At 47.2% G+C, this 14708-nt stretch overlaps 1 protein-coding gene across 3 annotated transcripts in view; it reads left to right on the top strand.

The window, feature by feature from the left end:
- PLCH1 (phospholipase C eta 1) overlaps positions 1–14708 on the top strand; it is a 52850-nt gene that overhangs the window by 18033 nt on the left and 20109 nt on the right. For all 3 annotated transcript variants that reach the window (XM_056498983.1, XM_056498984.1, XM_056498985.1), the window contains exons 3-6: positions 9433–9579; positions 9922–10165; positions 11348–11477; positions 13006–13176. In XM_056498983.1, coding sequence (XP_056354958.1) covers positions 9433–9579; positions 9922–10165; positions 11348–11477; positions 13006–13176 — 692 coding nt within the window. The remainder of the gene's footprint in view (positions 1–9432; positions 9580–9921; positions 10166–11347; positions 11478–13005; positions 13177–14708) is intronic.

Genomic DNA, 14708 nt, shown 5'->3' with positions numbered 1-14708 from the left:
AAGACATCTCAAATAACTTTCTTCAGTATCTTCTAGTTTATAACCTCTAATTTTGTTCAATTTGAGTCAGTGCTCAATGGAAAGTGGCAATTAGCTTAAGCCTCTAAGTGGATAGATAGTAAATGCTATAGATAGAAGGAGAAATCATGGTGGATTAAAGTTAATTTTTGTATTTTGCTCATCCTTAAGGATGTTGGATTATGTTCTTTTAAAGAAAACACTTAGAAAATACATTTAGCAGAAGAGCTTTCTTGCCAGAATTGTGTAGCTCAGAATAAATTTGTGTCAATATTATCTGTAATTTAAAATCAATCAAACTAATCTAAAATAAAGCCACCAAAAGCCACGGATCATACGTTGAAATATCATCTTGCCCATTATAAGATGTTAGAAAATTTCTGTATTGGGGGTTGATAACCCTTTTTTTTTTTTTCTTTCTTTGTATCTGTCATGGTTGATTTTAGTGGATATTTTTTATCTAGTGGAAGTCACTGGGAATAGACACAGCTACTGTATAAAAATCAGAGCCTATTTTAGGCAAAAGTGAGTTATTTGTGGATGCCCTGCAGGGAGGGCTGCCTGTGCTGGGGCTGCTGAGCTGTGGTGCCAAATGCTGCTGTTCCCCTCCCAGGGGCTGGGTACCCAGAGCTCCCCACGGAGCTTTGGTGGCTGAAGGAGGGCAGGTGTTACTCCATCTGCCTTGCCAGGTGCAGCAGGTAATGGATATGGCCCCACTGAATAATTCACAGCTCTCCTGGAGGGGCTGGCAGCAGGCCTGCAAGGAAAGCAGCAGCTTCAGGTTCTGAATCTCATGGCAGTGTGTGTGTGTGTGGAGAAGCACATTCCACACCAGAGAGCTTGGCTGAGGTGGAGTTCTGCTCCAGGGCATTCTGCAGTCCCTTCCTTACCAGGTGTGACAGCAAGGCCAAATTCCAGGTGCTCATCCTTGGTGTGGTGGTGCCATCTCTGTGTGGGGAGAGCAGTGAGGGGCTGTCCTGGGATGTCCCTGGATGTCCTGGGGTGTCCCTGCTGTCCCTGGCTGTCCCTGGCACTGAGGTTTGGTCACTCAGAGATGGGGTCAGGGCCAGGCTCCCCTCTGTAGCAGGGACTGTGGCAGTGCCCTGTTTAATGCCCTTATTGAGCTGCTGTGGGACTCCTGTGCCTGCAGCTGTCCAGGCACTGAGTGTAGGCTCTGGAATACTGATATGTGAAGGAATTAGCCTGCAACTGCAAACTGGTCTGAGTGGGTATGGAAGGCCTCAGTCTCCTGAGAGGAATTTGGGCATCAACAGGTTTCATTCCAATAACAGTTTAAATCCATCTCAGTGTTAAATGCGCTCACAAGAAGCTGGCACATGCACATGGCAGCTGTGGCAGTGGAAAGCCTTGAGGTGCTTTGGCTCGTCCTGAGGAGGGTGCCCAGTGCTGCCTGACCCAAGTGTCACAGTGGGGCACCACAGAGTGTCCCTGCCATGGCCCTGCTGAGGGCTCTGGGGGTGCTGGAGCTGGGTGCTGGTGGCTCCAGGGGCAGTATCTGATCAGTCCTGCCGAGGATGTGGCTGGCCAGGTACTAACGGGGTTATGTGCTTGCTAACTACTCAGTCTTCCTGGGTTTGGTGCTTGTGAATGAAATCTAATTTTTTTTTTCAATAAATCTACAGAACGCTGTCATGGTGTTAGGGGGAATGTTGTTGGCATTTGCTGAGGAAATGTCTTTCCAGGACTCTGGGGCATGGATTGGAATTGTTGAGGTAATTCCTTCAGTGCTTTGCTGGAGACTGAGCTGTCGCAGTGCCACCCTGGGGTCAGTGCTGGCACTTGGGGACACCAGGGGCTGGTGAGCAGAACGTGCTGACAGAAACCTTCCCAGCTCTGTCCAGCACTGAGCTCGCTGCAAGGGCTGTGTGTGCTGGCTTTTCCTCTTCCTTCAGCAGCTGATGCCTCAGGGAGCGTGTGCTGCTCCTTGTCTCCTGGCAGGACTGAAGTGGGAGCTGTGAGGAGCCCCAGGCTGGGTTTTTTTTCCCTGGGAGTGCCAGCAAAGCTGGCTGTAGGGCAGGGAGCTCAGGCCTGTGCTGTGGCAGGTTATCAACACCAGCACAGCAGAGAACGGGCTCAGAGGTGTTCCCACGTTACCAATAGAAACATTGATCAGCCTGAAACTCAGAGGCACAAAACAGCATCATTTTCAGTTATAAAATCATTTCAGTGTTTGAGACTGTCAATTCACTGTTTGCCCACAGGTGACTCACTGTCGGTGACTTGCACAGAGGTAATTTAAAATAGAATAGATAAACATGTTTCTTTAGCAAAATGACTATTTCTGAGGAGGGTGAATAAATTAGTTCATATCATCTGTTGCATTGCAGTCTCCATTCATTACTTTTAAAGGTTAATTAACTTCACCTTCCATTCTATTCTGCCTTTTTCCCCCTCTTCCAAGTCTCTAGTGGAGCCCCAGGTTGGCTTTGTCAGGCAGCCTGGAGGGGAGCAGTGCTCCCTGCAGCCTGCTCCAGGCCCTGGGCACTGCATCCCCATTCCAGCTGCTCTGTGCCCTCACTGCTCCCCTCCCCAGCCAGGTGCTGGGCAGGGCCCAGGTGCTGTCACACGAGGCTGTTTCTGCTCTGTGAGCTGACTGTCTGTGCTGGGGCTGGGGCAGTTCATCCTCCCCACGTCTCTGTGCGGGCACAGCAGCAAGCTTCAGGAGGGGCCTTTTGGTGGTGGAGATTTTTCTCCTATTTTTTTGTTGAGTTGATGAAGTTAAGGGGGAGGTGTGACATACAAAGGGCAGTGTGGTGAATGAGAGGCTCTGCCCTAGCTCTGTGCTGTGGTGGGAATTGTATCTCTTGTATCACACAGCACAGGCAGGCTGAGAACAAGGTCTGGCTCACCCGTGTATGATCCTTATTTATGTCCTTATTGATTTTTTTAGAGGGCAGATGTGGGATTCTGGCAGAGAGAGCTCATGGTTTACTGTTCTCCACCTCTGCATCCAGGGACAGGGCTGCTGGGATGCTCAGGCAGGAGCAGCCCCTGCTTGGCACTGCAGAGGTGGCCCAGCTGCAGTGAGGGGGACTGCCCTCCTGAGCAGAGCTTCCCTGGGCTTTGCTCTGGGGCCACGGGCACAGCCCTGCCCATGTGCCTGGTGTCTGCTCACACAGGGGAGGGTGCTGCTTGTCCTGAAAGCCACCCCTGTCTGGCACAGTGACACCACACCGCTGTGTGCTCATCCTCCCTCGGCAGGGGCAGCCTCCTGCTCCTTTTCTTCCCACCTCCTGCTTTTTCCACACGCTCTGTAGTGTCATAATCAACTGCTGGGCCCTCCCTGCTGAGGGATCCTCGAGGAAGAAAGAGGATTAAGATGTGCAAACTTAACTGTGTTTGCTTAATAAATCTGTGCTCCTTGTTCACCCCATTGATGTGACAAAGTGCTTTGGCACTTGGCCATGGCTGTGCTTAACCGATTGTGCTTTTCAGTGTTGACAAAGGACTAATTCCATAGTCCTGATGGAAAACTTACAGTCCTCACCACTGTGCTGCAGTGGCACCAGGGCCCTCACAATGGACAGCTCTGGTGGAGTTGTTTCTAAAGAAAGGATGAAACCTGGGCTGATTCTTGGAGATAATAAGTGGAACTTTGCTGAGCTGGCAGAAGGAGGGGTCCTGGGACGGGGGTGGAGAACATGAATTATTCATGGTGTCCAGCTGGGCCACTGGCCTGGCACTGCACAGTGCTCTGTGAAGCCTCAGTGAGGGAACAAACCTTGTCAGTAAGGATCATTCAGGCTCTTTTTGGATTATACTGTACTGCCAAGCTTTTGTTTGGATGCTTCTGGTTCCTTTCTGATCTCTAAGAGCAAAGAAGGAGGTGCCTCAGTCTGGGAAGGAACTCTGGGTCCTGCCATTTCAAGAATAACTAAGGGTTGTCAAGGATCAGCTTGAGAAGGTGGAGAGCAGAAACCCTTGACTTGTAATGTGAAAATCAGATGAGTTACTGCTCATCCTGGCAGCATTGAGCCCAAAGTGTCAACAGGGGAGGCTGAAAGAGCAGGTACTGTGAAATATGTGTTACTTAGATGTGAATTCTGGGAGCTGCTGCTCCCAGGTTTTTCCATTTGTTTTGGGTTTTTATTGAAAGAAAAAAAAGACACTGCCAGAGAGCTCCCAGACTTACAAACAGCTGAAACATGCTGATGGATTTCAGTTGTGCTTGGGGTTTCTCCATTCTGGGTAATGAATGGTTTTGTTCTAAGCTTTACCCCTCTTTTGTTTGCATATTATTTAGTGACTTTACAGGCATGAGCTTCTTCCCAGAGTTAGGGATTTCCTTTGATTAGACACCATTCACAGTTGTTTGAGTAGTCTCAGCTTGTGTTTGGTTACTTGTTTGGATGCTCTGCATCTCCAGGGCTGAGATGAATTGCCCGTGCCCTTTTCAGCCTCTGGTGTCTCTGCTGGTGCTGTGTGGCTTCCTCGAGGGTTTCTTGAGAAGTGCAGAAGTGTGAGAGATTGATTGTCCATCTCATGTCCATGGACTTCCCAGAGATTACCATTAAATCCACTGTAAGAAGCTTAGTGTGAAATTCCGTGAGGCTGGAAGAGCTGCTGCGAGGCAAATTAAACTCTGGCATAAAATCTGAGCTGTGGCATTTAAACCAAAACCCAATCCTGCCTGGGGCTGTGGAGGCCCCAGACCTGCCCCTGCCCTCTCTGCCCCCTGGGCTCTTTGGTGTTATGTAACCCCAGCATCAGCACCCTGATGGCATTAGTGCTGTTCTGTGGGATTTATCAAACTCTGGGGGCAGGAAATGGTTTAATGGCATTGCTGGAAGGGCAGAGCAGTGCTCAGGATGAGTGCATGATGCAGGACAGGAGATGAGGAGAGTGCAGGCAGCTGAGAACATTGGGGGTTCTGGGTTTGCCTTGGGTGTTTTCACTGCTGGGACAGGGACAGTTCAGTTGTGTGCTGGGCTCGAGTGCAGTGGGGGCTTTTTTGGGAAGGACCTTTCAGATCATGAAGTCCAGGCATCAGCCCAGCACCACCACAGTGTCCACCACTGAACTGGCTCCTCAGGAGTCACATCCACTCATTTTTGAAAAGCTTCCAGGGACAGTGACCCCATCATGGGGCTCCACAGCCCTTCACAAAATACAGAGAAAACCCCAAAACACTGAGTGCAGGGGAGAAGAGCTGCTGCTGCTGCAGGTATAAAAGTAACTCCTGAATTTTATGGGTTCCTTTTATCTCTTCAAGCTTAATGTTGGCTTAATGCAGTTGATGCCTATAATTTAGAAACCCAGTTTATATCCTCTTTCATAATTATACTTCTCAGTGTTTGGTAATGCTCTTTATACCTTATTTAATCTTTTTGTTTTGTCAGATGGCTGTAACAGTAAGTCCATAAAAGCAAGATGAGACCAGACCTTTTGTCATTTGGTTGCATTTTGAAATATTAATTTCTTAACATATAGGAAAATAAACTGCTTGTGGACAGCAATAAGAAATTTGTTTGGATTTTGATTTAAAAGTATAATGATCTGTCTCACAACAGTGGTCTAACCTTTTGCTGTAGATTCTTGGCAGTAAAGTTTTGCTGCTAATACAAAGGTAACAGTGTTTTCTTGAATGACTAAACCTCAAAACAAAGTAGCAAAAATTGGCCAGGATATTTATTTAACCTTAGAGAACATGTTTTATGGGAGGAGGCGTTTGTTTCACTGCAGAGATATGCCTGAAAATGCTGCTCAGTGTAATGTCTTAATTCCCCAACTAATTTCCTTCTGGTCTGGGCTGCAGGGTCCTGAAGTCTTTGTGCTGAGGCACGAGAGCAGGCAGATGTGCACTCACCACTGTGACTTACTGCTGGGAATTAGATTAAATGAAACCAGAGGAATTCCAGCTCCAGGGGCTGGTGCTGAGCCATTCCCTGGTTATTAAAGGGGATGGATTAGAGAGGGGATGGAGGGGAGGACAGGATGGGGATGGATTAGCACTGCTGGGGCTGCTACGGACTCACAGGGCAGCTGGGACCCACAGCTCTGCTCGGGGACACCTGGCTCAGGCACCCTGGGACTCGGGGCACCTGAGGGCCCCAGGACACCCCAGGACACCCCAGGCTCCATGGCTCTCCTCCTGGCCTCAGAGGTTTCCCACGTGCTGGGCAGCGTGGCCACCCCAGAGAAGGTCGAGCTGGCACAGATGGGTTTGTATCTGCTTTACCCCCCCTGAGAGAGGTTTGTGTTAGGATTGTTCTCATGGCTGAACTAAATCAAAAAGTGCTGTTTCAATTCAGGTCTGTATTGCTTTAAAGGGTTGTTTTGGGAGGAAAAAAAGTAGACTGGTCTTTCATTATTAAATCCCATTAAACTCCAGGATGTCTGTTGGGATGATTTTACACTGTCAAGTTTGCATCTGGAAACAGAAGAGAGTTGAGTTTTCAGGGGTTTTTAATTTTAAATTAAAGCTTCAAATGTCATAGAATCATGGAAGGGTTTGGGTTGGAAGGGGCCTTAAACACCACCCAGTTCCAACCCCCTGCCATGGGCAGGGACACCTTCCTTATGCATTGCATAAGAATAATTTTTTATTTAAACTTCCTGATTAATTTTCTTTGATCTTGTAACACAAACTATATCGTGTTCTAGTTGAACTTCATTCATTTTCAGACTTGGAGCAAAAATGCACAGCTGGTCCTTGTGTTAGAAGAATATCTTTTAATGGGAATCTTGCTTCCTCAAATTTTAATCTATGTCTGCATTGAGGAGCTGTTCATTTACTCTGTATTCCTGGTTTATCTATAGGATTAGATGTTTTTCTGGAACCAGTTTCCCAATTCCTTAGTGAAATCCTTCCTGAACTGCTCTTCTGGAGCTTTGTTCTGCCCTGCCTGCTCAATACCTTCCCTGATTCAGATGCTAATGTGTGGTGTCTGGCAAGGGACCGGCATTAGCATACTGAGAATAGATTTGAAAAAGACCTTTTTTATTTGCATGCTTATATTTTATAAATAGCCTGAAGGGGAGGATGGGGTGTTCTGTAAATGGTTTGCAGAACTGAAATCCAGTGTGCCCGTGATTGCTGTGGCATTTCCATTATCCCAATCCCTTCTTGAAAGTGGAGCCTTTGTTATTAACACCTACACAGCAGGAATGATGCCGTGAACTCCCTTACACCTTTGCTGTTCTTTAAATGTTTGAATTCTCATGGTATTTCCTTGGAATTGGGAAAGTGCAAGCAGCAAAGCTGCTGCTCCCTGGGGCATGGACCTACTGCAGGTGGGGTTTGGGAGGTGGAGGCTGTTGAGATATTGGGCAGGAACTGGGTTTCTTCCATTTTGTGAAAGAAAAAGTTTTTAAAATCTATTCTCTATAACTGAAGTCTGCCTGAAGCATGAATGTGACTGCACCTATAACTATCCCAAATGTGATGGAGAAATGTTTAGGCAATTTAAATGGTGAAGAAGGAACTGGATTGCCTTTCATGGTTTTTATTTTCCCCACAGTTTTGTTGGCTGCAGTTACCTGACTGTGGCCCATTCTCTGCTTTTCTTATATTGAATAAATGTAGTCTTCTCCCTTCTGCCTTTTGCTGGCTGTCCTCAACAGCATCTTAGTGAAACTGGGCTGGGATTTTTTCAATGACAGCTGAGCTGGTGCTAATAGAGAGACTTATTTGAGCATTAGTTCTTTTTGTAAGACTTTCACCAGTCACTGCCAGCCTTAGGTGCAAAGAAGCAGATTTTCTGTGTTGAGTAGCTTGTTGCTAAACCTCTTACTGAGCTAAAGCCCTGCTGGAAGTGATCTCTATTAGTGAAATCAAAAGGTGCTTGTGGTGTGTGTGCCAGGCTGATGGAGCAGGGCACGTTTGTGTGTCCACGCTCACAGGGAGAACCTCATTTCTGTGCTGTGTCTTGGTAGGAATCCTAAAACTCAGTTCCACAGGAAAAGGCTGGGTCTGCCAAGAAAAGGCATTCCTGTGTGGATGTACATAGGGAGTTTTAGATACTACTTTTGCTTCAATCCATCTTTCTTTCAGCTCTGAGTTTTCCATCCCTTTGCTGTAAATGTCTGTCTTCCTGGTACTTTGTGCATCTTCAGATAGATCCATGTTAATGCTGCCCCAGCCAGCATTTGGTCAAACATTTCCTTCTGGCTTGATTTATGTCACATTTGTGGTTTATGTTAAAGCCCCTCCAAACTCACCTTCATTCAGTGGATGTGCTGATCTGGGGCTGCCATTATTTATGGACATAATAAAGGACACATTTATTGCATCATGTGATGTTTTCAGAAGAGTTTTGTTCTGTTCAGCTCAACCTCAGTCCCCTCCTTCCTCCAAGAAAGAGAACTGAGGAAAAAGCCTCCTTCTGATGGAGTTTATTCCATGTGGGGGTTGCCTTGCTAGCTCCTGGTGAGTGAGGGAGCCAGGGGAGGTTATTCCAGTGCCAAGGGCTGCTCATCCCTGGTTTGCCCAGTGTTTAGATGCTGCTCTGACTGCCTGTGAGTGTGCCAGAGCAGGGAGAATAAATAAATCCCAGCTCTGGCAGAGAGCAGTGTGAGCGTGGGTTAGTCTTTGCTGTGACACTGAGGAGCACTGGAGAGAGAAGTGCTGGAGAGAGGAAAGGTGATAAGAAATAAAGACAGACCCAGAGAGTTTATTTGGGAGCCAGCCAGAGTGTAAACAAATCACCCAGGGAGATGAATTTGGAGTGATACCAAGTGAGGAGAGCCTGTGAATGGATAAAACCAGAAGGTAATTTAAGAACATGATATATACTGAGATCAAGAGGAAATGTTATCTTGATCCTTGTCTTTGGAAGGCTGCAGGGGGGAGGATGTGAGATGAAATGGAAGAAATGGGTTTATTTTAGTCAAAACACAGAGGAGGAAAAAAGCCTTATCATCCGGATGGGATGGGTGGATAAAAGGAAATCATCCCAGTGTGCGTTCAAAGGTTGGTGGCAGCATGGAGAGGGTGTGAATGTGTCTGTGTCATTCTGTGAGCAGCTCTGCCAGTGCCACAGCATGAGGGACAAACACCAGGGCTACTGAGCCCAGAGGACTGCAGGGTTTGAATGAAGATCTCCCAGTCCAAATACATGAAGGGTACATGGGGTTTAAAATTACAGCCCTGTGTGTAGTAATAGAAAAAAATGTAAATAAGATGAGCGTGAAACAGCTATAAAATATTTTCCTTCAACACAGATTAAAGTTTTCTTTGCCTTTGTGGTGAGGGTGTTCAGTCAGATGAGCTGTTCCATTTTCCTGTGTGAAGGTGGCAGTGAAGGAGGAATAGTCTCCCAGCACTGCCCACTTGCTGTCATTCGAGGTCCAGGTCAGAGCTGGTGTGTGCCTGGCAGATGCTGGGGAGCCATTAGTCATGTCATTAGTGGATGAGGTGGCCTTCAGCTGAATTTATTCTGCTCTGCCTTGCAGTTGAAAGATGCATGAGTGTGATGCAGTCTGGGACACAGATGGTGAAGCTGAAGAGTGGAAGCAAGGGGCTGGTCCGTCTCTTCTACCTGGACGAGCACAGGACCTGCATCCGCTGGAGGCCCTCCCGGAAGAGCGAGAAGGCAAAAAGTAAACTCATATTTCTGCTAATTTCTGGGGCAGTTCAGTATTGGAATGTGAATTGCAGAGCTCCAAGGGCTCATGGGCTGATGGGAGACAGTTGGTGTCTGTCTCCTCCCTTTGTGTAGCCTCAGCCCTGTGATGTTCTGGGGAGCTCTCGGGGCCTCCAGGGCAGCTGGCACATGGCACAGCCATGGCAAGGAAACCTCCAGTGCAACAGGGCTTTGGGATGTGAAGGTGTAAGATTAATAAAGTTTAACACCTCTGGGCCTGAATAACTCAGAAGTGTGAGAAGCTGGAGGAGGCTGGCTGGCTGTCCCAGCGTGCCCTTTGGTTTGCCTTTGCCCCCAGTTGTCATCGACTCCATTTTCAAAGTCAGCGAGGGCCGGCAGTCGGAGATCTTCCACCGCCACGCCGAGGGCAGCTTTGAGCCCAGCTGCTGCTTCACCATTTACCATGGCAGCCACCTGGAGAGCCTGGACCTCATCACCTCCAACCCCGAGGAGGCTCGCACCTGGGTCACGGGGCTCAAGTACCTGCTGGCCGGGATCAGCGACGAGGACTCGCTGGCCAAGCGCCAGAGGACGCACGAGCAGTATCCTTTGGGGAGCCAGGCCTTCCTCCTGCTTCTCGTCCCTGCCTGGGGCTCACTCACTTCAGCACAGGGTGTCCTTCTCCTCCTATGAAGGGGCCAAAACCCTTCCACTGATCGCATTGGAAACCTGAGCAATGGGTTTGACACGGACACTTATGTGTGCATAAACCACGGCACTGGATCAAACTGCATGGCACTCAGGGAACAGGCTCACATTTTGTTAATGAATTCCATTTTGAAGGGGCTAGTTATTTCTAGTTATCTCAATAGCTCAGTAACTTCTGGCCATCTCTGTTGCTCTTGTGTAAGTCAGATGTCTGTGTCCTTCCCAGCCTCCATTGTTTGTCAGGAGCACAAATCCTTAAAGCTCCTTGAGTGTTTGTTGTAGCCCAGTAGCCAAAGTGAACCTCATGTCCCCTGAATATTTTCTTCATGTGCCGCCTTCTCACAGCAGTGATGACTAAAATTTTATACACAAAGAGCACTCCTCCCCCAAAAACCAAACCCCAAGGCCATCTTAATTAAAGTTGTAAGCTGTCTGTTCTTCTGCCTCATGGAAATCTCCAGTGGTACTCCTGGAGCATATACATATTTCAGGTATTTTTAATTTATATCTCCCATGTTTGATTCTGATCCACAGCAGGCACAGGTCCATTGGGGTTGTATTGCATGCTCTGTTGCACCTGTCCTCAGCTTGCCGTATTTAACCATGACTTTTCTGGGCTACTCTTGTCTGCTGTACCTTCTCTCCTGGTGAAACATCACTGCAAGTCCTGTTTGTTTTATCCAGTGTGGCATATGGGAGACTGCACATAGAATGGCCCTGTCCCACTCCCAGCTACTGCCAGAGCTTAGCAGGAAGTGCTGAGGGATATTTGTGCAAGGAGAGGGGGAAAGGTGCTGGTTGGGAAGGGAAGTTCAGGTGGAAGAAGATCCCAGAGTAAGCCTATCAATATTTGAAAACTTTAGAGCACTTTCTCAGAGGGGAACCAGCATTAGAAATGGGAGTGCAGGGGGGCTGGGGTTGTGCACTGAGCTGTGAATAATTGCCATAAACCAGTTCTGCTTTTAAGCGTTTGACTGAGCTGCAGTAAGGGCAGGGGTGAACAGGAGCCTTTGCTGGGCTGGCCTGGCTCCCTGCTCCATGAGGAGATCCCTGTGCTGTCCTTGACACGCTGGCAGCTGGGTGAAGCAGACCTTCGAGGAGGCTGACAAGAACGGGGACGGGCTGCTGAACATCGAGGAGATCCAGCAGCTGCTGCACAAGCTGAACGTCAGCCTGCCCCGCAGGAAGGTCCGCCAGATGTTCCAGGTGTGTGCCTGCCACCAGGGCCAGGTCCATTGCTGGCCACTCCAGAGCAGATCTGCAGCTTGGGACTGAAAACCCAGTGCTTCACAGGCTTTGTCAGTCTTACCTTCTGTAGCCAGAGGCATCAGAACATTACTTAAATGTAAAATGTTACCAGTGTTGCTCTTTGTGCTGCACTGCTGGTTTCACTCTGTGAACTGAACTGTTCAGTGAATTGAATTGGGAACTGAATTGTTCAATGCTGCCATTGATGGACAATGAAGTTACCCTGTTGCTACTGAAATATATTTTCATTTATTTCATGGAAAATCATTGAATAGAAACTGGCTTTATGCAAGTAATTAGGTTTTCTTTAACAACTTCCTCAATATTTAGCCATTCAGATTTGATTGATTTAGAATCAATTTTTTACTTCTGTTGTCTGAAACCGGTTCCAATTTTCTACCAGTCCTTGTGTTTACTGTAGGAAAGGAAAGATAAGCCAAGAACATAATGGAGAGCAGAAAAAGTCATCTTCACTTTTCTAAACCAGTACCAGCTCAAAGCTGGTTTGCTGTAAGACATGGGAAAGTTGAAGAATCTTCTATGGTCAAAAGTGCTTTGTTTGTCTGGCATAAAATCCCCTTTAGAGATCATCTTTGGAGTCTGGAGTTACTCCCAAAGATCTGGAAACTGGTGGGGTGGTGTTCCAGAGTTTAATTTGGGTTGTACTTGTTCCCACAGATTATGGATATCATTTGAGGTATGTAATAGATATAAAATGATTAAAAATCCCATGCAACACCATTTAGCTGAGAATTCTTTTCCTCTCAGCTGCCTTGCTGTGATAGTAGCTTACAGTTGTTTTTTGCATGGAGACCCACGCAGTGCCTGCCAGCGTTCTCCAGAATATATTCTTTGTTTTGAAAATCCAAAGCAATCCTCTTAGGCAGATGTTCACAGGAAAAAGCTTATATTAGTGTGTGCTAAGTACTGCTTTCTTCTCTTCCTACCTCTGAGGAGAAACAGCAAATCAAGACTGGAGATGCTGGGTGGATGTTTTGGTGAGGAGTCTCGGTGCTGCTGCAGAGTTGTCCCCTCTGCAGAGTGCTGCAGATTAAAAAATGTGCATTTAAGACTCTGATACTGTTCTAAATGTTTTAAAATATCAGACTGTTGTTGAGGAAGCCTTGGGTGATACTGTTGTGCCTCTTGCTGTGTTTTGATCCAGGATAACTGCAGGGCATACAGGAGGGCAAGAGATCAGAATAAAACCAGAGTGAGCCTCTTTCTGGGGGAGATAAATTTGAAATTAAAGAAGGAAATTCGAGTTTCACAGAGAATATCTGGCTTTAGTTTAGTAACTGTTTTCACCAAAAACCCCAGAAATTATGATAAAATTTTGCAGTTGTTTTAGCTGTTAGAATTTGTGTCTGAACAGTGTTGCAGACCAGAATTTACTGTTTCTATTGGTGTACACGAGTCCTGCTCTGCTTTATTCCCTGATTTCTCCTTTGCTGAGCCTGTTTAGCTGAGTGTTGTTACCCCTTAGGAGGCAGACACAGATGAGAACCAAGGAACCCTGAACTTTGAAGAATTCTCAGTGTTTTACAAGATGATGTCCTTGCGTCGAGATCTCTACCTGCTGCTCCTGAGCTACAGTGACAAGAAGGATCATCTCACTGTTGAGGAGCTGGCCCAGTTTCTGAGGGTGGAACAGAAGGTATGGCTACATCTGCATCCATGGCCAGGGCCTTGGACTTGCATTCAAGTGTAGGGAAAGGAGTTTATGGAAAATACCAACTTGGGACTGAGGGCTAAGACAGATGTGACAGATATTGTTTCTTGAAATGCTTCTAGAAAGAGTTTGAGCTGTTTTGGATGATTTTTGAAGTGATTTTTGGGGGACAGTGGTGTGAGAGGGTGCTCAGGGAGCTGGGGCAGGATCAGGAACACGTGGCAGAGGTGGGAGAGCTGCCTTTGGGAGTGCACAAGGACATTATGGACCTGCTGATCAGCAGAAACATGAAGCTGTCAGCTCTGGCATTCTGCATCCTCCTTGTGCTCTGTGTGCCCTCCTGAGAGCACTGTGTGGCCAGAGCTGTCTGGGGAGCATTGCTCCAGCAGCAAACCAGGAAAAGAGTGGAACAGGAGCTCCTGGAGGTGAGCCTGGGCAGCTTGGAGACACCTCGCCCTCCTGTGTCCCTTCCCAGTGTTGGGAGGTCAGGGAGATTCCCCCCAAAGATTCCCAGTGCCAGCAGCACCTTTGGGCAGGGCAGCATTGCCCCAAAAGCTGGTCCTGCTCCCAGCCAGGAAGCAGCTTCCCAGTGCCCTCACCCAAACAGCATTTTGCTTTTGCTGTTGTCTGGATGCTTGGAAATCTGTGGACAGTCTGTTCTGCTCCATCTGCTACTCATTTGGCAAGATGTGAAATATTCTGCAGCCTGAGGACAGAACAAAAGAGGGTTGGGGTTTTTGTTAGCTTGTTAAACTGGCTTGTTTTTTGGGAGAGCTCCCTGTTTAGGAGAACATCCCATATTATTTTTAGTAGAGTACTTTAAAGTGCAACAAAAAAATTAGTGGCCAAAGTCATCACTTCTCAAGCTACAATTAAAAGACCAGAAATGAATGAACTTTTCCCCAGCAGATGCAGCTTTGGACTAGATCAGACATTTCCATTCCTAGAGCACATGAGAACCCCACTCTGGGCCAGCAAGGAGCCATGGGGGATAATGGAACAGTTAATCTGAGCCAGTGTGTACCAGAACAGGGCATGCTCTGAGCAGTGTTTGCAATCAAACACCAATCTGAGCAAGGATAATCAGTTATTTTTTTCTACTGAATTGTTCTTTTTTCTATTACCCTGTGTAATTCCTGCAGCATTTAGGATGGTGGTTTAGCTGGGACAGTACAAACAGTGAGCAGGATGATGGCACAAGTGAAGTGCCAGAGGTTTGAGTGCCAGTACTGTCTTCCTGTGATGCTGGTAGTGGAGAAATGAAATCCACCCAGTCCTTGTTATCCTTTTGCTTCTCTACAACTCAAGGCAGTGAGGAAAGATGAGATGAGTGATGGGAGCTACTTCTTTCCTTTAGTTTTGAAGGAAATATAAGTGTCTGCTTGTAAGTGCCCCACAAATCAGTTAGAACCTCAGCTGTGGGCTAGCTGAAGCTGTTGACAAAATTCCTATTTGTTTCAGAAAAGCTGCTGTTTTTCATTTCAGAATTTAATTATTTCTCTCCTAGCCTGTGTATT

The sequence above is a fragment of the Oenanthe melanoleuca genome, chromosome 9, assembly GCF_029582105.1.
Source record: "Oenanthe melanoleuca isolate GR-GAL-2019-014 chromosome 9, OMel1.0, whole genome shotgun sequence".
Classification (NCBI taxonomy): Eukaryota; Metazoa; Chordata; class Aves; order Passeriformes; family Muscicapidae; genus Oenanthe; species Oenanthe melanoleuca.
The sequence above is the reverse complement of the archived record's forward strand: the minus strand, read 5'-3'. Positions and strand labels throughout refer to the sequence as shown.